The sequence below is a fragment of the Folsomia candida genome, unplaced genomic scaffold (assembly GCF_002217175.1).
Source record: "Folsomia candida strain VU population unplaced genomic scaffold, ASM221717v1 Fcan01_Sc002, whole genome shotgun sequence".
NCBI classification, from domain to species: Eukaryota; Metazoa; Arthropoda; class Collembola; order Entomobryomorpha; family Isotomidae; genus Folsomia; species Folsomia candida.
The window spans coordinates 15,172,895-15,199,351 of NW_019091194.1; the positions used below are offsets into that span (position 1 = coordinate 15,172,895).

A 26,457-nucleotide genomic window follows, 5' to 3' on the forward strand; every position below is an offset into this window, starting at 1 on the left:
CTCCACGGAAACAAGCTAAAAAGTCTAGGAATCTTGGCACAAAATGCATTCAAATTTTGGATTTGTTTTTGTTGCTAAGAATGCCTTGATCTGACCCTTAAGTCTAAGCATGCTTGGGTCCAAGTTTTAAATATGTTGTACAATGTCAAATACTGCATTTAAATTAACACTAATTTTAAAGGCTATAATCTTTCATTCATGAAAATTTGTATGAAGAGATTTATGTACAAGATGCTAATTAATTTCGAGATGTGATCATCAGTGGCCATGTTAACTTGACTTCTATAATTTGATGGTCTTTATTTCCTGTAAATGTTAAAGGTTATAAAAGAAGTTCTAGCAAAATTGTCTCAAAAGTAGGATATGTTTTTTACAAGGTCGTACAATCACAACTATTAATCAAGAGAAAAATAAGAAATCAGTAGATTCAGTCTGAATCATTCAGACAATTTTTATCCTAATGTTAATTCTGGAATTTTCTGTGAAGTCTTAACAGAAAGCATATTAACCTTCCATATGCATTTGTTATATGGAGATCCCAAATAAGCATATTTCCCTTCATCGTCAATAGAAAATTCGCTTATGGAACCAACCTACATATATTAAACATATTTAATGACTGAAAACAATAAGAGGATGCGTCATTAGTATAAAAAAAGATACTACCTTTCCCTCTGCAGACTGGAAGCTCGAAATAATAGCACCAGCCTCATCCAGTTCAAGAACTAACCCATGTCTTGGGAAAAGGGAAGCAGCAAGTTCAAGGTGTCCTAACTGAAAGTGTCATAACCAGATTGCTTTTATTACTGCGAGTTGTGATATTTAGAAAATAATGATTAGATTTATTTATGCATACCCAGTACTGAGCTTTATCAACGTACTCAATGGAACCAACAGCTTGAATCCCAGATAATATCGCCTAGAATTAATTTAAAATGTGTATGTCGTTTCGTACAAAACAACTTAGTAATTAATTATTTTCGTTAGTTTATTAAGCAGAAGCTGACCTCACATGTTCAAAAATTTTTGAAATGTGAAATTGCATGTTCTTAACTTGATCCCATTTCATATGCATTACAATTATCTGTTATATTTAACTTTGCTAATCAAACTTACTTTGACCAAACACATCAGACGTAGCAGAAATTTTCGCACCAGTGGGTAAGGTCCAAGTTTGTCCATGATTCCAAGCTTCTATAACATATTTACAAATTTGTAATACATATCCACAATGGGTAAAGGCTAAATTAAAATTTACATACATTAGAATATCGTGGGGCTACTAAGCTAAGATAAATCCGTCCTTTTCCATTGGAACGAATGTTATCAGGTGACCTAGTGTTTATTTTAAAAAATAAAGTTTTTTCATTGCATTTACTTAGGATTAGCTTTATCATTTGTAGAGATATTTAAAAAATTCTAACCCTGGAAGACCATCGATAAAAATGTCCTGTGATCCTTTCTTTGTCCCAGTTAAATAGTACCTAAATAGCGCAAGAATTCACAAAGTTATGAAGAATTTTGCATTGCTACCTATAGGTAGCCTGGATTCAATTATTTTACGTACCTCAAAACTCTACTCTTTGCAGTTTCAGAAACGAGTACAAAATCTTCATTTTGCGACAACTGCACCCCATTAGCAAAATGAATCTCTCTCATTAGCACAGTTGATGATTTCGTTCGTGGGTCGTATTTTAATAACCTATTTAAAATCAAGTGTAAATGAATGATACTTCCAATGAAACCCTTATTTAGCTTGACAATATAACCGCATGTAATATTACCGTCCTGATGGTTCTCCAAAAAACTCAATTGTGGCATCTTGTAGCACTACATTGGTACTTGAGTCAGACCAGTAGATAGTTCCATCCTTTCCAATATCCAAATCGTTTGGATTTCTTGGTTGCTTTCCATCGATTGTGTCATTTGTTGACACTAGCATTTCCACTTTCCCTATTAAACAACATTATTCTAATCCACAATATTATAGTACATACAATACAACTTCAAATTTTGCATACCAGTGTCAACATCAACCGAAAATAAACCGTAGTATGCATCTGCAACTACAAGCCTCCCGTTTGGACCAAATCTCATTCCAAGAGGTCTGCCGCATTTGGTTTCCTCCCATTGTCCCTCTGTTTAATCACAGAAACAAGCTTATACCATCAACTTACAAGCCCCAAAATATATATATATATATATATATATTAATTAGCATACCACAGTCTTTCCCAAATTTTGTAACAACGTCCATCTTTCCATTTTTATATCTAACTACATTTCCACCAATTATTCCAGTGTACAATTCATCCCCTCTTATCGCGATAGACTCTGGGCCAAGGATCGAATCTTTAAGAAGTGGTTTTGCATGACTAAGCTTGTTGTTGAGAGCTAACTTTCCAGTAAACGGCAACGCCGGAGTCAATCTGGAAAAACAGCAATAGCCATCATCAGTGATCCCAGCCGACCCAAGTTCATGCATAGTGAAAAATTGACGATAAGAGTTATGGTTTAAAGTTGCCTTACGAAAATGGCTCAAAACTGACATATGGCGGAAGTCCAGGAATGAATAAGATGACCGCAGTTACAACTACAATGTCAATCAGCGTTCTACCAAGAAACGAAACTGGCCTCCAAATTCCCATACTTCTTACGTTTCCTTTTGCAAACTCTTCAAAATTTTAACAAGTACAAAATAATTGAAAACTTGAATCATAAATTAAAATTGAACGGTAGTCAATATACCTCAACCAATAAACTTCAAACTAAACAAAATTTGCATATAGTATTTGTTTTATTACATTAATTTTGTGTAATTACATAAAAATTAGGAATTGAGCAAATGGGAGAATAAATTAAATTTGAAAATACAGGACCGGTCAAATTATGGAAAATGGGTGCCCGCCAAACCCGTTGTTCCATCCATCTCACTGCTGGCAAAATGTAAATATTTTGACAAGTGTCAAATTCCAACAGCTGCAGTAAAATAATTAAATGTCAAATAACAACGTTTGAAATTTGTAACACATCATCGACTGCACAAACTGGCTTCCAATTTCACTTTAGTGTCATTGCAAATTTGTGATTTGACATTGGACTCTGACATATTTACCTATTCCACATTTGCAATATATTTTTATTTGATTGCAACTTGCGTGGAATTAACTAACTTGACTGAACAATGGAAGAAGCAATTGCCGAAATTAGGAAAGCAGTTGAAGTCGGACGAACTGACGTCCTGAATTCAGTCCTGAATTCAGTCGAGGGCTGCACAAAATGTAAGTAAACATTTACCAAAATTATAAAATATGCTGTTACAAGTCCAAATTTTATAATTTGAGTTACCTAACCGTGCAGTGATTACAGATGGTAATGGTGGAGTGTCTCTCAAGGATAAGATCCTCCGAGAAAATGTCGTGGCAGAGGGTACTTTTCTACATTTGGCAACAAAATTAGGCCTGAAAGACATCGTTAGAGCATTGCTCTCAAATGGAGCTGACCCAACGATGGAGAATAGTAACGGCGATAATCCGTATGAAATGATAAATTCAGAACAAATTCAACAAGTGTATGTCGAAGAGTTATTACGAGCTACGGCTGGATCCAAGTAAGTAATGCTGCGTTATTCTATTGATTTGTGATTTCATAAAACAACAAATTAATCAAACACGCTTATTGTTAGTTGTTAGTTTGGGAAGTTTAGTTCTTTCGATCACACTTGTTCATACTTTGAATTATTATTGTGTAGTCACCTGAGAAAAAATTGTCATAAATGTTTGTCTAAATTACTCAGTTTGGAAAGAATGGACCAGCTTATCAAGGCCGGAGTGGATCCAAATTCATGGGACTGTCCTGACAGGAGAAATTCAGTTTTACATTGGGCTGTATCGTTTGCAAATGCAGAAACAGTTGCATATTTGATTGGTAATTTTTCAAATCAAATCTCTATGCAATTTGATTGAATAAAATTTGCATAAGGTTTTATTTATTTTTGTAGAGAAGGGCACTGATGTAAATACTGAAACGAACGAAGGCGTAACTCCTTTACACGATGCCGTCGACCGCGCCGAAATTGATATAATTCGAATCTTGTTAAAAAATAACGCTTCACCTCTACTAAAGGCTGAAAGAGGGTATCATCATATTTAATAATTATTCAGATTGTCTAGAAATGTTGACATAACTTTGTTATTCTTACTTGTAATTCTTAGGAAGTTCGCTGATCAGTCTCCTTTAGATTTGGCTGCTCAAAAGCCTCAAATTTTTTCATTGCTTAGCCAGCATTTGGCTACTCAATTTAAGGGAAGAAATCGCACAGCGTCGCTTGACTCAATTGGACCCGAAAGTCCAATATATCCGAAAGATGGTTCATTTCGAGCATGTTCGGCAGAACGGAACAACAATTGCGGGTCTGAATACCACTCTGTTCATTCTGGGTTTAATCCTGTAAGTATTGATAAGTTTTTTTCTTCCTCTACTGATATATCTCCCCTTATCAAATAATCTACACTCACAGGCACTTGAGGGCGTTATCAGAAGTTTAGGGCTAAAGGCCCCCATTCCGCCCATCTTTACTGACACCAATTTAAGCTTATTGTGGCCTCAACCCAAGAACCTTCAGCAATTAGAAGGGTTACACTTCCGTCCTGATAAAGTTTTACATGTCTCAGTAGTCAAAGGACGTGAATCTGCTCACAGGTTTAATTTATAAGAATAATGTTTCTGTCAAACAGTATAGTAGTTTATTAACATAAAAATTGCAATATGAACTTTCAAGAATTCTATTCTTTTTTAAGAATCCTCGATGTTCTCGCAGTATACAAACAATCTTTCGATGCGATTGGATATGATGTCGTTGCCCAGCAAGTCCAAGACAATTATTCGAATTCATCGTCCTACAACCATTCTAGTCATATTCAATGCTCTATAAATCCAGATGTGCTTCCGATTCCTAATTCCTACAGACTTCATATATCCAGTCAAAAGGTAATAAAATATGCAACAAGTTTTTAGTTTGCAAGAGGATATCATGCATGTGTCATTAATTTTGTTTTGTTTACAGGTCAAAATAATGGCTAATGATCTTCATGGACTGAATTATGGCATCAGTACTTTTCTTCAATTGCTCACATTATATTCAGGGGATAAACCTGCCGGGATTCCTCCTTTGGTCATAAATGATCATCCAAGCTTACAACATCGAGCTGTGCTAATTGACGTATCCCAAGAAAGGATCCCAACAATTGTTAGTTTTATTTTTGTATCAGTTCATGGAATAATTGAATGATTATCTTAATTCATTGCCAACCTTTGTTTAATTCCACAGGAATGTTTGTTTGATATGATAAAGCTATTTTCGTTTCTTAAAATAAATTACCTGCACCTGCAAATGCGCTTGGACAAGACTGGAAATGTGTTACCATACACTAAAGGGTATGAGTATTTGAATTCATGAAGGATGTTGTGACATTTAAATTGATTTGTATTGTTTCATCTACAGTGAATTAGTTGCTATTGACCGACATTGTCAAGACGTTCTTATAACATTAGTTCCAGCCATGGACATTGCGTGTGGGATATCAGCTACCGAATACTTTACTTATATTAAGCCAATCTTGAAAGATATATTGCCATGCTTTGCCTCGTCCAAGTAATAACAATAATTAATATCTATATATTTCGTGTATATATGTGACAATTTAATAATATTATAATAGATATGTTCACGTTGGACCACAGCTAACAAGTCTTATATTTTTATGTGACAACGAAAACCTTGGAAGAAGTATCGACTTTGACATAGTCTGGGAATTTATTCCAGTGTCAACGTCTGACAATATTGTTATGATGTGTTATAATGCCTTGAAATCACAAATAACCCACTCTAGTAGCTTGACCAATGTCCATCAAAACATTGTTTTGGTGGACTATGGATTTCAAGTAAGTTTCCCTTTGAAGTATTAAAAATGTTTGCAGTACTTTGCCCACTACTATACTACTAATTTGTTTTTAGGCTGAATACAATTTTGGGACATCTGTTTTGGAAATTTCCCAAAATGGGTGCTCGTCATGTGTGTGTGTAGGAACATCGGCTTGGAGCAGGTACGCACTATACATCTTCAAGCGTATCTATTTAATGAAGTACTTCATATAATTAGACTTTAAAATGTGTGTTATATTAGCTTGGCTGGGTGCCCAGAAGCGTCATTAGTAAACATATACCACGGCAAGTATTTTCATATGTGTACATATTTGTAATTGGTGAGGTGTTTGTAATATCTACATATAACGTGCACAGGAGCCTTAAACGCTGTAAGTAATGCTAGCCTTGGAATGATAGTGGCAAATTGGTCTGGCCAGGTTAATTTTACACCCAAAGCATTTGCTTGGCCCGGTTTCCTACTAGCCTCTGGTCTAGCATGGAATCATCAAACTCACTGGGTATGTTTGCTTTGGGAGACTTATCTACTGTATAAATACATTACAAATTAACATGTCAAGAGGGATTATCTTTTGACACATTTTTTTAAACAATGCGACGGATATTTACAGGAATATCTACAAGGTTCACTTGCGAATTTGTTGAGCATGTACGTTTTGAAGGATAAGACAGGAGTTGCGGGTCAAGTAATTTTGCAACTAGGATGCACAGAAACGGCTCTATTACGATCTGCCTCGCGGTTATCTTCTAACGATATGACAAATCTGCCTCCTTCAGATGGAACGACGTTATACAAGTTGATTTCCGATCCTGACGCTGTCACTTTAGATAATTTGTCGATGGACGCCTTGATTGTATGTCATTCATCAATTACCTGTTATATACTTTATTCTATTATTTTGTATATATGTAGAAATGCATCCGTGCTGTCAAAAAATGCCAAACTATACTAGTAATGGAAGCAAGAAGTCCACACGAGGAAAATCCAGTCTTTGATGAGCTTTCTTTGACAATGGAACTCATGCTCCTTGCATGCAGGTATACCTAAATAGGCACATAATTGAGAGCTATCACTACTGTACTTGAACTAGTGCACAATTATAGTTTGAATATTTTAAATACACCCTTTTCCCATTCATTATATTTTTGGCCGCTATTATTATTATAATAGGGACTCCCAACTTTGTAAAAAAATCGCTTTTTTCGCTCTTTTCTCAAAACGCTTTTTTCTAAATTGCGATGCGATTTCGTTCTTTTTTCACTCTTTTCGTCCAAAAATAAAATTATGTTAACCTTGATTTTATTTTTAAGCAAAAATATTGTAAAAAATTTCGAAATCGCATGCGGAATTGAGAAAAAAGCGTTTTGCGAAAGAGCGAAAAAATCGATTTTTTTGCAAAGTTGGAACTCCTTAATATTAAATTATTCTATTTTCCTAGAATTGGTCGGAGCTTGGTAGCTGCGGGAGTAAATCCAAGGTCTAACATGGGATTGACTGTAGTCAATTTGGGAATCGCCAATCTTCCTCCGACATTACGAACTGATATTGCCAACAAGTAAGGCTAGAGAATTTGTAACATATTTAAGAAAATTATTTCAAAGCAACCGTTTGTAGGTTGCTAGTTTTGATTGAAGAATATCGACGCGTTTGGGAATTACAAAACTACCCACAGGGATTGGAAACTTCCTTGTACAAGCTGACAACCGTATTGCAACGATTCATTCCAGATTCGACCAAAATTCTTACAGGGAGACTAATGTCAATTTCTCCAAAGAGCTCAATTGCAGGTCATGAAAATGGATACAATCACGATGATTAAATAACTACAAATAAATGATAAACTCTTTGAGTAAGATTATTATATTTATTATATTAGTATTATTAATCATTTGGTTTAAAATTGGTAATATATTGCAATAAATAGCCTTTATTCTTCCATAAATGAACATGCAAGAAGTTGACTGACATTAATTTGTGTCATCCTAATATCACTAATTATAAAAATAACTCTCTGTCTATTTACTGTGCCGCATCTTCAGAATTAAATTTCTTCTGGGTCACTGTTTTACGTTTAAGGGCTTGGTCCTTTCTTATCTTTGCGATGTGTGACGCGTCGTTCGAGAAATCATTATCTTCTTCTGCTTCAACCGAGTTTGGATTTTCAACGGTTTTATCCCTTCTATTTTTACCAAGTTGAAGGGCTGGCTCAATTTGCTCATTTTTCTGTGGTTGTAGATCTACCATCTCTTGAGGAAACGGAAGTTTTTCAGCCCCTATATTAGTTTTGAACACAGTACTATTTAATACTGGTGTATGCATAATTTATGAAAATCGACAACTTCACCCTCAGCACCTTCACTATTATCAAGAGCGACCTTCATCTGAACCACTCCTACTTGACCAAGATTTGTCTCCGCCGTGGGTGTCACAAAATCATCATCAAGCATCACGATATTCACTTGACTGGAGACTGGGGATTGCACAGGACTCTTGTCAAAAACACCATCTCTTAGCGCAGCATTTTCATATATTGAGTGTGTTCCAGGGTCATTCAAGAATATGGTTTCAACTTCGTCCAACTTTGGAACGGATTCAACTTGAGGAGCATTTGCACCATCAACGTCTGCCAAAATTATTAAGGAACGAATAATTGAAACATATGTACAACACTCATTGTTCAACCCCTTGCTAAATACCCAAAAAATAAGGCAACCTTTCAAATTATTTCCCGTCACGGTAGCAGCAGCGGTGCTGCTGCTTTCAATACTTTGATTACGTAGTCGTATGGCTTCACTTGTTGTTTGGCGAAATAACTTGAATGCTCCACGCGTCCCATCATGCATCCCACATTGTGAAATTGTCCACGGCTTGAGTCCACTATGACTACTTTTTGATGACGCCAAACTTACGGCACATTTTAGCAGCTGAAATTCTGCATCTTGCGACGTTCGTGGCGTAGTAGGGCTTGAAATGTCTGAAAACAAGGACTGTGAGAAAAGCGAGTCTTGTTCCGTGTTAGCTTTGGCATCGCCATCACCAGCCCAAGAATCAGGACTCGTGTTAGACATCACCATTTTAGAGTCCAGATCTTTAGTGTCCTTATTATCGGATGATCTTATTTCTGCTTCTTCATCGCCTTCGAAATATGTCTCACTGGCAAATAAATTTTGCAGACTCGACGTTGAAGAGATTATTGGAGAAATCATGTCGCCGTCGTCTCCACTGGAACTCATTACACGACCAAGCACCTTACGACGGATGAAGGGGTCTAAGATTGATTCTCGTCGTGACTCTGGTAGCAACTCCAACGTACCACGAGCCCACATATCGTGTGATGGAGGAAGTGGTCTTTTGTCATATGACAGACTGATAGCCTCGGAGGGAAGTGTTTCTTGTGCCGCAATGTTAAATTCCATCCACGAACATTCCAAGATCCGCAGCCAGGTATCTCTGAGTTCTGCAATCATTGTCATGCCTTTTTCTCTGTGCCAAAATCTTTGTGTGAATATGACCACGGATTCTTCCCAAATCTCTTCAGCCAATTCGGAGCAGAGCACGAGTATCCTAAGCTCTCTCTGATCTGTCGTCTCAACGTTTGGGTCAAGTTGAACAACTGCAATCGTCTTTTTGGGTCTGGATTGTCTTGACCGAGCTGATTTTGAGGCATCCGTTGTACTCCATGTCTCATTAACGTCCACAATTGAAGGAGAGCTAATAATACCAGGAGTTGCCGATATAAGCGATTTTCTGATCACTTTGGAAGATGTGGATTTCTTGGGCTTTGCTTTTTCCTCCTCGTCGTCCACTGGTGGCAACGTTTTTCTTTCCGAGGCTTGGTCTTTCTTTCCTCTGGACTTGCTCTTTCGACCTTCCTCGGGTTTGGAGGTAGTGGGTACCTTGCCTTTAATTTTCTCGGTCATTGATTCTAAGCATAAGTATATTATCCCAGATGTTAAGTATTACTAAATATGATGAAGTAATGCACCAAAATTAGTGCTTGTAAGTATATTAATATCTTACGCTGCCTGCCGGATGATGTAACGCTCTTTCTACCATCCATATTGAAAAACAATTATATTTAGGAGTAGGGTGTCACATGTTGTCGGGCCCCGATTTCGATCTCGTTGGGATATGTTGTAGTACTATATGAGTGTACAAAAAGTGAAGGAGGGTTAGACTCCATGAGCCCATTTACGCCCGCCACACCCCCTCAAAGGGGCCCAAACCCCCAGAGTTGCCGCACTAAAATCATCGCCAAAAATCGAGTTTTGGTCAGATTTTCAAGAAATTTACATTTTTGCGATCCCAGATAGTTGCTCTATCTTATCCAATAGCAAACTCAACTTTTTTGAAATTTTTAATATTTTTGAAGATTTTCTGACCAAGGGTATGGATCGAAAAAATTCGAAATTTCAAAAAAGTTGAATTTGCTATTGGATAAGATAGAGCAACTATCTGGGATCGCAAAAATGTAAATTTCTTGAAAATCTGACCAAAACTCGATTTTTGGCGATGATTTTAGTGCGGCAACTCTGGGGGTTTGGGCGCCTTTGAGGGGGTGTGGCGGGCGTAAATGGGCTCATGGAGTCTAACCCTCCTTCACTTTTTGTACACTCATATAGTACTACAACATATCCCAACGAGATCGAAATCGGGGCCCGACAACATGTGACACCCTACTCCTTAGTGCCAGAAGTATGTACCCAAGAAGACTTCCTCCAAACGTGTTCATAGGATAATTAATTTATACGCTTCTCAATGCAAGGAACTATTGTTAAGATTTTCAGTTAAGGTGACTACAGATAAAAGAAGCGTCACAATCGTTCGTATTGCGTAACTTGACTAATAAAATTAAAGTAGTTTTTGTAAAGCTAAAATAAAGCTGCAAGACTACATGTGTTGTCAAGTAACAGGTTAATTTTTATTCCGTTTAACTACATCCAAATATACGGGATCATATTGAATAATCAAAATAATACCCGGTTTGAAATTTATTCTGGAATCCGTTCGCAATTCAAATCGATATTTATGCAACATATGACAAATTGATACTTTCATTGCTTCATAAGCAAATCGAATTCCTATGCAATTGCGATGACCAAACCCAAAAGAGCTGAAAGCATAAGGGTTCAAGTTCCCTTTATTCTCGGGAAGAAACCTTTCCGGAATAAAATCGTGTGGCGAATCATAAATATTTGGATTTCTATTCACAGCCCAAGATGCAATTTGCACAGTAATTCCTTTTGGAATTTTTATACCTCTTTCTGGGCATTCCCACTCCTTATTGCAGTGCCTTTCAGGTCGGATGAATGTAGGGTAAAGACGAGAAGCTTCAGAAATGCATGCGTTCAGATAAGGCATATCCGCAAGGGTGTCATGATTAATCTCTCCATTAAACTTGCCGTCCACAATTAAATCAATTTCTTGGTGTAGCCTTTCTTGCGCATCTAAATTTTGTGAAAGATGGTAGACAAGAAACGTCATAATTGTACTAATTCTATCAAACCCGGCAAGAAAGAGGTTAACTGCTTGTCCAAATATGGTAGTTTCGCTTATATCTAATTTTTTAAATCTGTCACTGCCGACAGTTCCCATCAAGTCGTTCATTATGTCTCCAAAGTCGTCAAATTTGAATCCGGTTCGTTTTCTTTCTGTCAAGAGATTTCGGAAGGTTTGCACCATTACGTTGTCCAGGATCATCGAAGGTTCAAACATTGTCAAAAATGGGAACACGACTACAAGGAAAAGTTAACAATGATTAACATAAATTTTTCAGCAAGTAAAGTAACATGTTTTACACATGTTTTACACATGGTTCATAAAATTCTTACGAGTCCAAACATAGAATGGAGACACTGTTTGACCATCTCCAATCAATCTCTTGCAAGCAGTGTAAAATTCATTGCCATCCGGTTCCACCTTCATGGACAACATGCTCCTTGCAATTGCATCGACCGTAAATGTACAAAACCGTCTGATTTAAACATCCATTAATTCAGTTATTGGGTGAGGTAACTTAATTTTTTAATTGTACACATTGCAATGAAGATGCTTACTCTCTCGCATCGATTGTTACTCGTCCGTCTGGGCTTGAGTCCAGGTCTTGGTCCATCCTGGCCAAAAAGTCCTCCATGCTTTTCTTAAAAATTGAATTACTGTATTGTTTAATTTTTCCGGATGAAAATAACTTTGTTTGTGAAACACGCATTGTTTTCCATTTATCTCCAGGCAAGTAATCCAGAATTTGGTTGAGTATTGGATTCCCGAAATTAAACGGTTCTCGGTCAAAGAAGTGTGATGAGTCTTTGACAAATATGCTCTTGATTAAATCGGGATCAGCAATGAATATAATAGGTGTTCGCCCTTGGTAGAGCTACAATAAAACAACAAGTAATGAACCAGAAACATATTTATCTACATATCAACCAATGTCAATACAATAAATCAGAGCATGTATACCCCCCAAATTGGACCATTTTCTTCAAATCGTTTGATGTCTTCATAATGCTGAACCTTGTGATGTATGTTTGGAATACTCCCACGTATTCCAGAAGGTGGGATGATTGGGAATCCTAAATTGTCTAATTTTCCGTAGTTCCACCTTGCAAAAATTATCAATCCAAAAGCGATCACACCAAAAAGTGCAAGGATGAATATTAACCAAGTGAAAAACATTTTGACACTGATGCAGAAATGATGATAAGGAGACTCATTTAAGCAAAATAGTCGATGTTGATCTGTACGCATACATAAATGTGTGATGAATATGTATTGATACCGAAGATATCACATGCCCTCTATTTAATGAGTACTTAACTCATCTGCTACTGATAAGACAATATTCTTGAAGGAGTATGCAACCTTTAACTCGTATCGACATGGAGGATGTTCATTTTAATATGCAAGAGATGCTTTATCTTTATTGGTAGTTGGATCCACCATACAATTAATTAACTTTGGCAGCAGTTGAAGTGATGAAAGAAAACCTGTACTTGAACTTGGCAATTGACAATCCAGAAATCTACACACCAAATTTAGCATTTCATTTAAAACGTAAATAAATTCTTTCAATCATCGTGAACTGGAACAGCTCCCATAATGGGAGATTACGTAGTTTTAAATATAATTTTGTTATTACAATAATAATGCTGCAACTTAATCTGTAATGCACACATGCATATATTAAAATTTTATTACATGGTGGTAGCATTTATGCAAGGTAAAATATAATCGTGTATGAGTTGGTACTATTATGCATGATTTTGTTGTACTAATAAAATATTGACCAACTTCCTAACTTGCGGTTTAATTTCTGGCTGTTTTGCCACGTCATTGAAATAACACTGTATATGTAATTGCTAATATTCATTCATTCATAAATGAGAGAATAATTTCTGGTTGTGTCAAACATGGGCAAAAATTTTAATAATTCAACAGATCTCGATAACCCAGAATCTGGCACAATTTACTTAAATGCACTATTTTATACGTTTATTATTAGTGTATCAGTGGTAGTGACGCTCGGAAATCTGGCCGTTATTTTAGCCATGGTTGTTCACAAGTCTCTGAGAACTCCGCCCCATTTGTACCTCGGGTCTCTAGCACTGATTGACTTTTCCGTCGGAGTTTTCATCCTTCCTCTAAGACTACATCAAGTCATGAACAACGGTTTGTGGGACTTTGGTGAAACAATGTGTGGAATATATGTCACTGCAGATGTTACGTTATGTACACTGTCAATTTATCATTTAATTGCAATCGCCATGGACAGGTACAGAGCAATAACGCAAGGGGTCAAATACGTCCAAACACGCTCTTTCACAATGGTAGCTACAACCATTGTTTTCCTATGGGTGATTTCTCTATGGGTGTCTACACCACCTTTCCTTGGGTGGCATGATGACGACTGGGGGTTGAAAGTTGACCAAGAAAACAACAACAAACCAATATGCGTCTACACTCAAAACAGGGGATATGTCTTCCACTCTGCGCTGGGAACATTCATTCTGCCAACCATCATTATCATCGTCCTCTATTACAGGATTTTTGCTGGAATTCAAGCCAAACTTCGCAAAAGAGCCTTACCTGTGTCAATGGGGCAACACTTCGACAGTAATAAATCTGCCGGAGAAACGTCAGATACATTTTCATCTGAAGATATTCTTGAGCAAAATTGTGTCAATCTAAAAAATGAATCTGAAACAACTCTTAATAAACGAATCAAGTTTCAATTCACAAGAATTCGGCGTAGCATTTTTCCAACTCCAGCAGAAGTCCCCACCTCTTCGAATTCTTTGGAGATGGTGCAGACATCGGAGACAACTACAACAGAGGGATTAAACGACCACAGTAACAGCGCTAAAATAAATACCAAGAGCATTTTACGCAAGCAAAAATCGAATCCTCAAGACAAAAGGCCACTGTCTCAGGTGGAAGAGTTTGTCCGTAAAAAGATTAAGTTTTCCCTGACCAAAGAGAGACGAGCTTCAAAAATGTTGGGAGTGATCATCGGATCCTTTTTATTTTGTTGGGCCCCGTTCTTTACAATGTATCTAATTGATGCATTCTTTTACCCTTTATCACATTCCGTATGGTTTGAGGTGTCTTCTTGGATGGGATATGTAAATTCGGGGATTAATCCATTCATCTACAATTTCAAGGATAAAGATTTTAGACGTGCTTTCTCTAAAATGATATTTTTCTGGAGAAAATAAAAAATCCGACCAGAATTGTAATCGCATTATATATGCTAATTTTATTCTTTGTTTCAAAACAATCTTATTCGCATCCATAAACATATTTTATATACTAAATATTATCCTCTGCAATGTAACACTACTTGTGTATTTATAATTAATTTGTAATAATGCGCAGTAATTTACGAAGAAACGCAATAAGTTAACGGTAACAAAGAACTAAATGTTTATACAATATATGTTTTTCTTTCTTTCTAGTGGGGGAAGCTCATGATTGTTCGCCACGCTGAACGATGCATGTATACATACAAATATTTAAATGAAAAGCTTCAAGTACTTAAAACATGCTCAAATGTTCAGGATTAAGTGATAACACCAACATTATGATTGGTAAAACCGTTTTCATGTGTAATATATGTATTACTTAATAAAAGTACAAGTTGTTAACAAATCTTTCACAATAATCAAGTAAATGGGTATATATGTACAGATTTTAACGCTAATAAAATACAAAAAAATATTGAATTAAAAATAACTCCATGCACAAATAGCTGTATATATTATAATTTCTTAAGTCTTTTCACGAATATTTTGGCAAACAACACAGTCTGTAGTTCGTTAAAACTATAATATATCTTCCTCATTCATAGATGCAATAATTATTATAGCTGAGGACTGCATTTGGCCAACTTTTTTGGAAAATCCAAAAATTATCGAGGTTCACTAACAAAAAAGGTATACATATAAATTGAGATTTAGGAAATGTACAGAAGATGTAGCACCTAAATATGTGTAACAAACTGATGGCTATAATTTCCGTTTACATGCATTTTTGCCTAGTAATAAGGAATCATTGGAAATAATACGACAGTAGCATAATTTTGTCTTGTAAAATTGGGGCTATTTTTAATGTATTTCCTCATTACTTCAAAAAACATGTCAGTTACGTAGTTTAGTAAAACACAGTTGAATCTCAATCATCCTAATACTAATAGCTTCATAATCTCTTCAAATACCAACAACTTTGTTTTTAATTTTTCATTCGCATTTTTTTATATTCTCAAGTTTGGTACATCTCAAATTACTGTTAGTTATTAGTATATTCTTAAAATTACTTTGGCATGGCTGAACAACACACTCACTCCAATTGCGGACAGATGTAGATAATAAGATATACATAATTGAACCTGTATACACACTTACATGAATAGCCTATGAAAAACTTGCGTTTGTTTTATAAGAACTATATTAATTGTACAAACCACGTTTAATAATATTTTATTTGAAAATTATTGCTGTCAGAAGGTAACAATTAATAATAAAAACTCTATCTCATAATTATGCAATGAACTTATGCAAATAGGCAGGTATTCAAATAGATATCCTAACGAACTTTGTCTTATGATAATCATAGAGCATTTACTTCATAATCTTCACGAAGGAAATGCCATTAGTTGGACATCCGTAATAACAACGCATGTATTACAACTGGACACCGAGTTTAAGGATTTCGAAACAATATTATGCATATCATATGCTGGAAAACAATAATAGCACAGTAATAGAACTTGACACATTTTGAGAGTTGAGAGGCTGAAACACAAGAGTGATTATTGTTGATTATCATGATCACAGATAAGGGAGGAGTTAATGGAGATTTCTTCCTACGCAAATTTTTCATATTATTGGTTGCATCAAAGGGAGGATGGCTTCTAGTATGGCTTATGTATTTATATGTAACAAGAGGTATCAAATGAGAATGGCCATCTTATTGGTTGGTTCTATTATAGGTGTATGGTTGGTGGTTTCCAGTGTAAACGTCTGAAATTTTTACATTTTTATTTACGAGATAGTAAAGTAAGAATTAAACATGAAATAATATAAAGTACCTTAGGATCCCACCTTAACCTCCCAAAATGCTGGCACCCATTGCGGTTCGCGTTCCGTATAATTTATCCTTTGTAGCAATCTAGATCGTAAATGAGTATTATTTTTCTGAATAAAAATATAATATCTGTGCGTGAACAAAGTAATATTAACTTACTCGTGATAAGTTCTCTCAATCTGTAAAAAAAAATTTATAATTTATTAATTCGGAATTCAATTTGGTTAATTTAGGCTACCAATGAAAAAAATGTCTTACCTCGTTATTGATTATCACCAGGTCTGAAAATAAATGAGACTTTAGAGCAGATATTGCTAATTTTATTGTAAAAATTCAGTTACCGAAATAGTGGCCATATTTTTCATCCATTTCTCTCGCTTTCTCTATTATGTCTATTAGCTCCTCTTCCTGTAACAGAACAAAATGACATCCAGATTTCAGCACCACCAAACAAATCACACGCATACTGACCAGCTCATTTCCGCATATTGTACCTTACCTTGTAAGCTTCTCCTCTGGCGATTCGCATTTGTTTCAATCTTTCCAGAGGTGGTGGGGCTACGAACACAATGTAGGGTCTGAAATATAGAATTGAGCATAAAGTTGTCATTCTATTATTAGTAAATTCATCTAGAGAAAAAAAAAACATTATCTGGATTATCTATTTACTTACCTCAAATCAGAATTTCGTAACATTTTAAGCGACTGTGGATGGAGATTAAGAACACAAATTTTCCCGAGGTTAACCACACTGCGAATGGCGTCTAAACTTGTGCCGTAATAAGCCTTTTCAAATTCCCCATGTTCTATAGAAAAATAGTCGGATTAAACTTCAGATACTTCCATCATTTAATTGAACGAATGGTTGGCCAAGTATAAAGAAATAAAACATAAGAATAAGGACCATACCTACAAACTTTCTTCCTAAAATATCAGATTCAAATTGGGCTCTACTAATAAAATGATAGTCTTGTCCATCAATCTCTCCATCTTTCTTCGTTCGACTTGTGTCTACAATTAGAAAGTGCGTGATTATAATTTATGCGTTTCTGTACCGTTTCGCTTGATGCATAATATTTATAACAAAAACAAGTAGAACTTACGAGGGACGGCTGCAGCAAAACGTTCCGATTCTTGCATTAGTCTTTGTCTAAGTTCGTGTCTCCCAATATTTGGTGGCCCAATGAGAACGACAGGCCGCTTGAAACTTTGGATAAAATATACCAGATCAGTTATTTACTTTACTACCATAAATTCTACTATAGATCGAAATTTTCACCCGATTTTTATCCACTATTAATATGCACATATTGTTACTCAAGTAAAAGTAAAAGTTGAAATAACGTCTGAAATTCTGACTACAAAGGTAAAAAATGTCTTCAAAAACTTTTTTTCTGCTGCAAGATTTACTTGACAAATCTAGTAGTGCTTGGTTTTATAAAAACTGAGAATTATTTAAAAACCCAATCATAGACAAATTGGACACAAAAAGCGGTCGAGACAGAATCGTTAATCGACAATAAAAGTCAATGACCATCCAGGAGGGGATATGTATCAATATTTTTGTCTCGTCCTCGTTTGATATTAAAATAAAATGTCTGTGTTCTGAAGTACATAACATAAAAATGATGTTTTTGTGACTTACCTTGTTCGGGGATAGTACAAGGATACTTCTTCATAGGTGGGAATTTCCTCAGCATCAAAATCTGTACACAAAAAAAATATGAAATCTCTAAATTTTAAACTAGTTTATTTTTGTCTCAACACGCTGAATATCAATCTCCTCCGAAAACCTTTGTGCATTCCCTGTGCGTTTCACATTCGTCTCACATAAAAACACTGAATTTTTGCTCAACCAAGTTGTCGACTCTCGGATGATAATAATAACAATAATAATGGGATGCGCATTGATTATGCAAATTTTTTTCCATTACTTCAATCAACTTTTCTGACAAGCGAAGAAAATGAAAGAAATCTAAAAACAACGTCACTGTAAAATATTACTCATCTTCAGTCTTTTCCTTCCACTGCCGTTATTATTTAGAGTTGCATGAATTGTCTTTATCATTATTGTAAACTGGTGAGGCTCGAATAATTTCTCTGTATCGATCGTCTATTGCTGACTCAGTCAGTCTGCGTTCAGCCTCATCTTCTCAAAATTTTACTGGTCTCTCTATGCTATTGACAACTGGAGTACAATTTTTATAAATTCCATTATGTGGAGCTACCAACCACTGATTTGATTTAGTTGATATATTAAAGTCGTTCATTATATGCAGTAAAAGTCATTTTTGTGCAGGAAAGTAAAATGAACTCGCATAGAGTTCGCTGAAGTGAAAGATTATTCAGATTGGTATTGAGTGAGACGAAATCCTGACGACGCGACGCCGAGGATGCATGAGCAAGAAGAACGACGAATATTCTCTTGTTTCTTACCGTCATTAAATGCTGAGCTGTATGGAATTTTCTTCTTTTTCTTTTTCTGGGATTTGGCACAAAGTAAAGTTCCCTTTCTCGATTTTTCTCTCGTCTCTGTCTCACCCAGCAATTGTTGTTGGAGTGTGCAACGCCTGGAAAAAAACGACATAAAATTTCTCAGTGGTGAATAAAACAATTATTGAGATGATAGAAGTTGATCTACTTTTTATCGACTCCACTTAAGAAATTGTAAGACGTACAAAGTTACGAGATATTTTAAGAGACATGTTTATGTCTCAACATATAAACTTACTGTTCTTGGAAGGACTTTGAGGGAATTAACCCAGCCAGAGCTTGGTCTTCTTCTCCTTCGCGGTGGGCTGCAAGAAATATTAAAATGACCACTTTAATTATGTACCCCAAGTGAATTCGTAAATATTTTTTTATAAAAATGATTACACTCACCCTGCCACCACGAAGGGTCATCTTGATTGATTACATGCAGAACATCGCCTTTGCTAAACGCTATCCCAAGTTCTCGACAAGGAAGGTACTGAAAGAAAGGAAAGTTTCTTTCAGCCGATTGAAAGGTATTGTTGAACATAGTGATTTTGGAAAGGTGTATTATGCATACATATGTGGACAGAATACAAAGAAACACTGTTGTATATTTTACTATGCTTTAGTTGCATATTTCAATTAGTTTGTAATAATATTTATAAATCAAAATTAAATTACCTGGTCATCTTCAGGGTCATAATCGAAATGAGCTCGTACATGTATCTGCAATTGATAAATAATTGGGATATATGAGATGAGGATGAATTCTGGTCAGAAAGAAATTTATGCACACCTAAGTAGTATGCATATGCATGGAACCCGGGGTATAATAATTAATTTATGTTATTAAAATCATTCATAAAAATTCAAAACGATAACATAAATAATTCATAGCATTTTGGGGGCTTACCAGAACATCTCTTCGTTGTTGAATTGTAGGTGGGCTTTGTGTAGGTACAATTAGAAAAGTTAACGTCCCTGTCAATCGGCTGAAAATAAGGAAAGCAAAATTGAAGAAATTCGGCTAAAAAACTTGGAGGATGACTCGTGGCGTAGAAATACCTGAAAATATCAACATATTCTTACCTTAGTATTTCGCACACCTCGTTCACCCCCTTCCCACGCATTTCAAGACCGTTTACTTCCAGGATTTCGTCTCCCTCGTGCAGGAGTCCGCTTCTCTCCGCAGCTCCACCCTTCACTATTCTACCAATTACAACCGCATCCAGATCGTTTGATCCTGTAATTCAAAAACACACGTCAGCCGTCGTCAGCCACAACAACCACAACCTAGCCAATCTTGGAACCAGATAACCCCTTGTTCATACGGACTTTTATTTATTGAACTGTTAGAGGTGACTGAAAAGAAGGACAACTTACCATGAAGACATTGGTTTCTCACAGTGGCACCCTGTAATCACAGTTCACAAGCGAAATTAATAAACCAAATTCCTTTCCCTACAAGTATTCATTATTCGCCATTTACGGGAGACACGCGTTAACGCTTGTTTGTAAATTTATAAATGTGAGTATGTAATTGATCTTAACGTGAAAAAATTTTGGTAAAAAAAGAAGGCCGCTCATTTCAGGAATAATTAAGTTAACAGCCCTAATTGTAAAAGTCTTTGGTAAGTACAGTTTTTGTATGTAATTTAGTTTGAATTGTACTTATTTGATCATGAACTTACGAGAGGGTCCTGAGTCTTTTCTATTCGGACGACTTTTATTCTGTCATCAGGTTGGGGTTCAGAGACGAAAGGCCGAACAGAAGGCTTTGGTGGATTGATGAGGGATGTTTGTGGGACGACGGGAATGATGCTACTACTGATGACGACGGGGTCAGCATCGACTGACTCTCCAGTAGCCGAATCGTTCGTCATTAGCAGTCTCTCGCGCTCAGCAATTTTATCATGAGAGTACAAAACTCCTTCCAAGTCGACTCTGCTGAGGATTTCGGTAAGTTCGACTGACTCAGGGACTGAGCAATTGTAAAGGCTTCCAGAAACCTGCAATGATAAGCAATGTTACCAATAAAATATGTACGCAATAAACCCAAAGAAATCCATGTACCAGCACACACACATCAAACCGACTATTTTCTAAAATGCAGCTCATTCATTGTTCAGTTCTATTGAGTCGGTGAGTAATCGGATAAAATTTCTATGCATTGTTGCATTGTTAAGTACTATCACATTTTTCAATCAATTTCGTCTTCCCCTCTGTGCAGTCATACTTAAATACTTGAGCCATCATTTAGTCCATAATGACTTTTTGTACTACTACACGCATTATTTTACTACGGAGGCTGGGAATATGCATCATAAAAATCTACAAACCTCTTGAACAAGTTGATGAGCGTGAGCGGAGAAAGGGGTCGGAGGGGCGTTGAAACACCATACATCTTGTACTTTATTATGAACGGCAAGGATTTGCTGAAATTCCGGTGTCTGCATTAAAGTGCCCACGGCGGAAACGGTTTCATCTAGATGAAGTCCGTTCTTCTTTAGGGTTTGCTGTACTCTATGCAAGCTGGCCACAAGATCTGTCAATCCTGAAAGAAAGGAAATTAGACGACTTTATTATTCGCTCACTATGAATTGCGAATGCATAAACGGTTAAAAAATTTAATTTATTCGAAATGCCACCTCTAAACGGTACTCGGAGGCATATAGCACCAACAAGCACAACAACGAGTCCACGCAATTTGTACCATTATGGCTCAAAGTATGTAACTCTAACTTTACAGGGTCGACACACTTTGCTCAACACAGTTTCAAAGTCAACCCCTAAATGGCTTGGCAAACAAAACATCAAAAACTTTAGGGTGTGAAGGATAACGGTAATTATAAAGTCCAAAAGTTTACTTATGCCACTTATTTAATGTCTATCGCCATATTGGACGTTTTATATGGACAAATTATGCATGTGCATGTGCACGCAAGGATCAAGTTCATGTGACAAAACTCAAGTGGTAAATCCGAATTAATTACTGGATCTGTGTGTCATTAATTAAAATAATTTTGACTTGAGTAGACTTCTTTATCCGGATTAATGATTACATACATCACTACCTCGGCTAACAACAGGGTTCAATACGATAATGCTGAAAGTAGACGTAAAGTTAGTATTAAAATTACTGCTCTATCCAAGCTTCAATGTCCCCGTTATTGCAGTCCGTATGGATGTATATTGTGATTATTTACGGTGGATGACGAACTTATCCTTCGCAGTAGTCGTTATTACTCTTCACTTACTGACATCTCTACGTGTCTAGTAAATTCGCAAGGTGTATAATTATCGCTACAAAAGGGTCTTGTAAGTTCCAACTAAATCAAATATGCAGTTCATCGTCCGAAACGACAAGCAAGAAATGCGAAGGAATATGTGCATATCATGTTGTGATGTACGCAGTTTCATAGCCGTCTATTATGCAAAGTGGATTTGTGTACATAGAGCTTTTTATGCCAACCATGAGAATTTTTATCTTCCCAGCAACCATCAATTGGATATGATATTTCAGTTCTATTAGAAAGATTGGTTTAGTTCCAGGGAAATGTATCCGACTCCGAAATGGTGCAAGTGCGACTACGCAGAGTAAGATCGGAAAAGGGTTCATCTGACAGTTGCTTGCTGGCTGAAGACAGAATAACTCATGCTCACTCATCTGCATGTAATGTCCAATCCCAGTCCAGTGGAAAATGAATCTGACAAAGACTTTCCTTTGCCTAGTCTCATCCTGACAAGGCCATCCTATGCCTGGAGCACTATTATGCATCATGATTTCTCTCGACTATGCACTAATCCATAAGCTTGTTCATGCACAAGAAACACACTGAATTTGATTTCCACTCTGGACATAGCAGGTAAAGCATAAAAGTAGTAACAAGTAAACGAACTGCAGCTTCTTCTATCCCGGCCAAATGGATATCATATCACACATAACAAAGCGCCTGGGAAGATGCGATACTTACTTACTTAGAGCCTCTCCATGTTTTTATTTTAATGTTTACAAGTCACGAAGCAACCTTCCTGGCTTGAAGATCTACTACATAATAACCATGTGCATAGGTCTGCTAGCATGGTGCACCTATTATATAATGAGCGAGGAGTAATCATCGCCATCTCGAACATTTTGTTTACTTAAATCAAGTTTCACATTTTCCTTTGCTATCATGTCAGAATCAACGATGTAAAAATGGGGTCTCAAATGAAATTGGCAATTTGCACACCTACGCTCGTTGTAATGACTAAAAGTTAGTAAATACATCTAAATTCTACGTAGATATCTGTGTTGTGCAAAAATACAGAATTTTATTTTGTGCATCTCGTTTTAACCGGGCTTAAAGAAGTTTGTGTACTCGTATGTATGTAAGTGTCATTGTAATTGCTTAAAGTTTAAAATTTGTCTCTGTCATTTATGGCTCGACATTGTTACTTCATATTCTTTTGACATTGTCACTTTAGATATCTACATCATCTTTGATACATTTACTTTACATCATCCCACCTGCATGATTTGCTATTTTTCGTCATTTTCTTCTCTATTGGTACTTGGTCACAGGAAACTAGCCAAACAAATTGATCGGCAGGTAAAAAGTAAGAACTACAGATATATTTTTGGACGAACCAAACTTGGATTAAATATCTAAAGTACATACATATCAATATAAACAGGTACACATATCGATTGTTTGAAACCAATATTTTTTTACTTTCTGCAACTGTATCAAATTTAATGGTTTCAATATTATGGTTGAGATTCCCTAAAATATGTTATCATAAAAAATGGGCTTAATATAGAGATATTTACATATATATGTATGTACACACACGCATGAAAACTACTTAGGAGGAGGCTTTTGCGAAATTTCCATTCTGCCCATGACCAAATCCAATCTCAATGATTAATTTCAAACAACTCGATTCATTTGCAGAATCCAAATCCAAACATCAAATTGACCAAATAAGAAGGGTTGGGTTTGTTTTTGGCAATTGGTTTGCCGTTTCACTAAACTACACGCAGAGTGAGAACGAATGCCAAAATAAATTCGTGGTAAACCATCGGTCAATACATTGAATAGAAAACGAAAAACTTTCAAATCACCACTTGTCACATCACTTGAACAATTTTTGCACAACGCTGTAAACAAAAGAAGAATATACACAAAGACCAAAAGTGTGACGACAAACTTACCAACAGGCTTTTGCAAACTGGTGCTGGCGTCAAACCGCGGATGTGGATACGGAATTCTGTCCTCGTCGACATCGTCATAGGCGTCGTTGACAAAGCCCGAGACTGGGCTCTCCTCTCGCCCACTTTCTAAGGCTTGCAACTTCTTGGAACCTCTAATCGAAGTTCTAAGGAATTCCTGCTCCTTCGCATGTTGCTCCTCCTGCTCCCGTCGCTTTTTCAGCTCCTCCTGAGAAAATATAAAATCATGAGTTTGTGCTACAAATAATGGTCTCTTTTTTTGGCAATAAATATCTTGAAGAATTCTAGAATAGTTCATGCGAAAGAAATGGAAACGAGCTGAGGCATTTTCGCAGGGTACACAGACACCAACTTGCATCTTGTTAAACTAATTTATTTCGTTTCTTCAACTCCAAACAAATTGCCTCGTATTGTGCGTACTTGTCTAAAATGTCCTGCCATATCTTTTTTGCACACAGTTCAAACACAATGCTCTTTTCATTCGTGAGCCATTTACTACCATGAACTCCAGTCAAGTAGTAAGAATTCATTTCTGACAGATCGTGTCAAGTGGCAGTATAGACAAAATATTTTTTTCTGGCACAAATCTCATCCCGGGATTATATTCTGTAGGTATAACAAATTACAAATCATAATATGTACAACAATTCTAGAACGCCGATGCCTGAAATAGTTGTTGTACACGTGTTATTAATAATAACTTATTATGTAAATATATACCCGATGCCTGTAGATCCGTTCTTGGTACTCGAGTGGTGTACTAACGTTACCGTTTCGGTTATGCATCAGCAACACAGGCGGAAGCAACCATTAAGAGCACAACTCGGAGTAAAAGTGTGTAAAAAACCTTTAAAGATTTAAACGCAAAACTATGCAACGCATATCTTTGACGCTCACATATTAAAATTAAATTCACAATCAATAAGGGTCACACCTATGTTGCAACAAATTGTATGTTTGATACAATTGCTTTAATTTAACCGAAAAGAGATATGTGATTTAGAAAAACGGGGAAAATATTAGCACGAATTCAACAATTTGGATAGTGGTGTGTAATGAGAAGATGACTTAACGAGCTTGGAAAGCTATGTATGCACAAGTTTTCTGTTTTGCACGAAATCTTTAGCTTTAATCTTCGCCTCTTGTCTGCGAGGAACGTACGACCACGACTGAAAGGCAAAGTTAAAAATGTGCTGACTCCATTACATTCGTTTACGAGAATATCGGAATTAAGTATTTTCTTCTCTCTTCATTAGCATACACCTACATCTTTCTTTACTACACATGGCATGGCATCTGCATCTCTGTGTACCTGCTCTCAGCTTCATTCTCATCATCATCACACAGGTGAGTAAGTATTTTAGTCACCTATTGTTACAGACCACAACAGGTTCGTAAATTCTGGGCTCGTTTTGTACGACAAAAATGTGAGATATCTTCATTTTATTACGACACTAGATATTGGTCGTATTCTGATATTCCAATAAAACTTTTGGTTAGTTAACGACTCCTATATGTACATACGTATGTTAGCCTAAATGGTATATGCAAGTCGATATGCATAGTAGATTACGAGTCAGTGGTGAATATGTAAGTAGAAATAATAATAACAAACCCCCTACGTCGTGAGATCCATTTAATTTGGCCATTATTCATGGCCATCCACCATTCCTTTCGAAATCCAATTTGCATGTACCAAAATCACTACAGATACTGTATGCATACTTGCAAAGGGAGATCACTACATCTCTCTGACTTAAGTAATAGGACGGAACAGGAAATTATGCATATTATATATTCGCATATTCTCCGACCGGAATGCAATAAGACGTCCAATTAATCTTAGTCTCCATATGTGGAAATAAGTATGAAATCTGGACTTCCTTTTCAAAGCGGTATGAAATATATGCAAATCCAAATTGATTCAATTCAAATTTGTTCAATTCAACCAGAAAGATGAATATCATGGATCAAATTAAACGATTTCTCTTTGCAACAGGTTATAGTGGCTAGAATTTTTCGAAAAACACTAAATGCTGCAATGGTTTATGATGTGCTGTTAATGGTCGTTTATGATTATGTGGTGTAATAAAGGCGGACGCTTGTGTGTGATATATGGCAAATGAGTGTATGAATGTAAGTATGTAGGTTGGTTGGACATTAGGGACTTGGTCAACTTGTAGTGAGTCAACTTATTAGGATTAGATTATGATGCATGAATTGTAAGGCCAATGAATAGTC

At 36.2% G+C, this 26,457-nt stretch overlaps 6 protein-coding genes and 1 long non-coding RNA gene across 16 annotated transcripts in view; 3 read left to right on the forward strand and 4 right to left on the reverse strand.

The window, feature by feature from the left end:
- Nucleotides 1-270: 270 nt before the first annotated feature.
- LOC110845236 (adipocyte plasma membrane-associated protein) lies at nucleotides 271-2,887 on the reverse strand. Of its 2 annotated transcripts, none has more exons than XM_022091618.2 (12): nucleotides 2,749-2,887; nucleotides 2,530-2,674; nucleotides 2,224-2,429; nucleotides 2,022-2,138; nucleotides 1,785-1,953; nucleotides 1,568-1,702; nucleotides 1,425-1,484; nucleotides 1,263-1,335; nucleotides 1,117-1,191; nucleotides 857-919; nucleotides 667-774; nucleotides 271-593 (listed from the first exon to the last, which is right to left on the reverse strand). In XM_022091618.2, exons 2-12 carry the CDS (start codon nucleotides 2,646-2,648, stop codon nucleotides 453-455), a joined length of 1,266 nt encoding a protein of 421 aa, XP_021947310.1. In that variant the 5' UTR covers nucleotides 2,649-2,674; nucleotides 2,749-2,887; the 3' UTR covers nucleotides 271-452. The 2 variants fall into 2 exon arrangements, with proteins under 2 accessions (XP_021947310.1, XP_021947309.1); XM_022091617.2 differs by having other exon boundaries at nucleotides 1,117-1,194; nucleotides 2,749-2,885.
- Nucleotides 2,888-2,955: 68 nt separating this feature from the next.
- On the forward strand, nucleotides 2,956-7,891 carry LOC110845233. Of its 2 annotated transcripts, none has more exons than XM_022091613.2 (18): nucleotides 2,956-3,281; nucleotides 3,361-3,610; nucleotides 3,797-3,927; nucleotides 4,001-4,136; nucleotides 4,215-4,449; nucleotides 4,520-4,701; nucleotides 4,800-4,989; nucleotides 5,066-5,248; nucleotides 5,330-5,436; nucleotides 5,504-5,653; nucleotides 5,721-5,943; nucleotides 6,017-6,105; nucleotides 6,186-6,229; nucleotides 6,302-6,444; nucleotides 6,556-6,798; nucleotides 6,858-6,982; nucleotides 7,384-7,500; nucleotides 7,560-7,891. In XM_022091613.2, the coding sequence occupies exons 1-18, from the start codon at nucleotides 3,185-3,187 to the stop codon at nucleotides 7,762-7,764; spliced, it is 2,850 nt and encodes a 949-aa protein (XP_021947305.1). In that variant the 5' UTR covers nucleotides 2,956-3,184; the 3' UTR covers nucleotides 7,765-7,891. The 2 variants fall into 2 exon arrangements, with proteins under 2 accessions (XP_021947305.1, XP_021947306.1); XM_022091614.2 differs by having other exon boundaries at nucleotides 3,370-3,610.
- On the reverse strand, nucleotides 7,842-10,006 carry LOC118434371. Of its 2 annotated transcripts, XM_035847702.1 has the most exons (3): nucleotides 8,659-10,006; nucleotides 8,299-8,568; nucleotides 7,842-8,218 (listed from the first exon to the last, which is right to left on the reverse strand). In XM_035847702.1, exons 1-3 carry the CDS (start codon nucleotides 9,863-9,865, stop codon nucleotides 7,965-7,967), a joined length of 1,731 nt encoding a protein of 576 aa, XP_035703595.1. In that variant the 5' UTR covers nucleotides 9,866-10,006; the 3' UTR covers nucleotides 7,842-7,964. The 2 variants fall into 2 exon arrangements, with proteins under 2 accessions (XP_035703595.1, XP_035703594.1); XM_035847701.1 differs by having other exon boundaries at nucleotides 8,299-10,006.
- An 836-nt stretch (nucleotides 10,007-10,842) lies between these two features.
- LOC110845235 (cytochrome P450 3A56) lies at nucleotides 10,843-12,643 on the reverse strand. Its single transcript, XM_022091616.2, has 4 exons — nucleotides 12,405-12,643; nucleotides 12,002-12,318; nucleotides 11,777-11,919; nucleotides 10,843-11,680 (listed from the first exon to the last, which is right to left on the reverse strand). The coding sequence occupies exons 1-4, from the start codon at nucleotides 12,618-12,620 to the stop codon at nucleotides 10,860-10,862; spliced, it is 1,497 nt and encodes a 498-aa protein (XP_021947308.1). The 5' UTR covers nucleotides 12,621-12,643; the 3' UTR covers nucleotides 10,843-10,859.
- Nucleotides 12,644-13,310: 667 nt separating this feature from the next.
- Nucleotides 13,311-14,850, forward strand: LOC110843490 (tyramine/octopamine receptor-like). Its single transcript, XM_035847704.1, has one exon. The coding sequence runs from the start codon at nucleotides 13,355-13,357 to the stop codon at nucleotides 14,657-14,659; it is 1,305 nt and encodes a 434-aa protein (XP_035703597.1). The 5' UTR covers nucleotides 13,311-13,354; the 3' UTR covers nucleotides 14,660-14,850.
- Nucleotides 14,675-26,457, reverse strand: part of LOC110845232 (MAGUK p55 subfamily member 5) — an 85,296-nt gene continuing 73,513 nt past the window's right edge. For 4 of the 6 annotated variants that reach the window (XM_022091612.2, XM_035847699.1, XM_035847698.1 and 1 more), the window contains 20 exons: nucleotides 24,199-24,424; nucleotides 21,341-21,555; nucleotides 20,693-21,010; nucleotides 20,385-20,415; nucleotides 20,091-20,244; nucleotides 19,915-19,993; nucleotides 19,683-19,727; nucleotides 19,410-19,497; nucleotides 19,258-19,324; nucleotides 18,963-19,096; nucleotides 18,172-18,232; nucleotides 17,630-17,733; nucleotides 17,436-17,537; nucleotides 17,200-17,332; nucleotides 17,026-17,104; nucleotides 16,868-16,934; nucleotides 16,785-16,807; nucleotides 16,686-16,705; nucleotides 16,531-16,610; nucleotides 14,675-16,462 (listed from right to left, as the gene is read on the reverse strand). In XM_022091612.2, the coding sequence (XP_021947304.2) occupies nucleotides 16,532-16,610; nucleotides 16,686-16,705; nucleotides 16,785-16,807; nucleotides 16,868-16,934; nucleotides 17,026-17,104; nucleotides 17,200-17,332; nucleotides 17,436-17,537; nucleotides 17,630-17,733; nucleotides 18,172-18,232; nucleotides 18,963-19,096; nucleotides 19,258-19,324; nucleotides 19,410-19,497; nucleotides 19,683-19,727; nucleotides 19,915-19,993; nucleotides 20,091-20,244; nucleotides 20,385-20,415; nucleotides 20,693-21,010; nucleotides 21,341-21,555; nucleotides 24,199-24,424 (2,025 nt within the window). In that variant the 3' untranslated portion in view covers nucleotides 14,675-16,462; nucleotide 16,531. The remainder of the gene's footprint in view (nucleotides 16,463-16,530; nucleotides 16,611-16,685; nucleotides 16,706-16,784; nucleotides 16,808-16,867; nucleotides 16,935-17,025; nucleotides 17,105-17,199; nucleotides 17,333-17,435; nucleotides 17,538-17,629; nucleotides 17,734-18,171; nucleotides 18,233-18,962; nucleotides 19,097-19,257; nucleotides 19,325-19,409; nucleotides 19,498-19,682; nucleotides 19,728-19,914; nucleotides 19,994-20,090; nucleotides 20,245-20,384; nucleotides 20,416-20,692; nucleotides 21,011-21,340; nucleotides 21,556-24,198; nucleotides 24,425-26,457) is intronic. The other 2 variants (XR_004833967.1, XM_035847700.1) reach the window with 2 other exon arrangements.
- On the forward strand, nucleotides 23,143-24,204 carry LOC118434373. Of its 2 annotated transcripts, none has more exons than XR_004833969.1 (3): nucleotides 23,143-23,372; nucleotides 23,469-23,600; nucleotides 23,939-24,204. It is a non-coding gene; the product is annotated as an uncharacterized LOC118434373 (long non-coding RNA). The 2 variants fall into 2 exon arrangements; XR_004833968.1 differs by having other exon boundaries at nucleotides 23,469-23,593.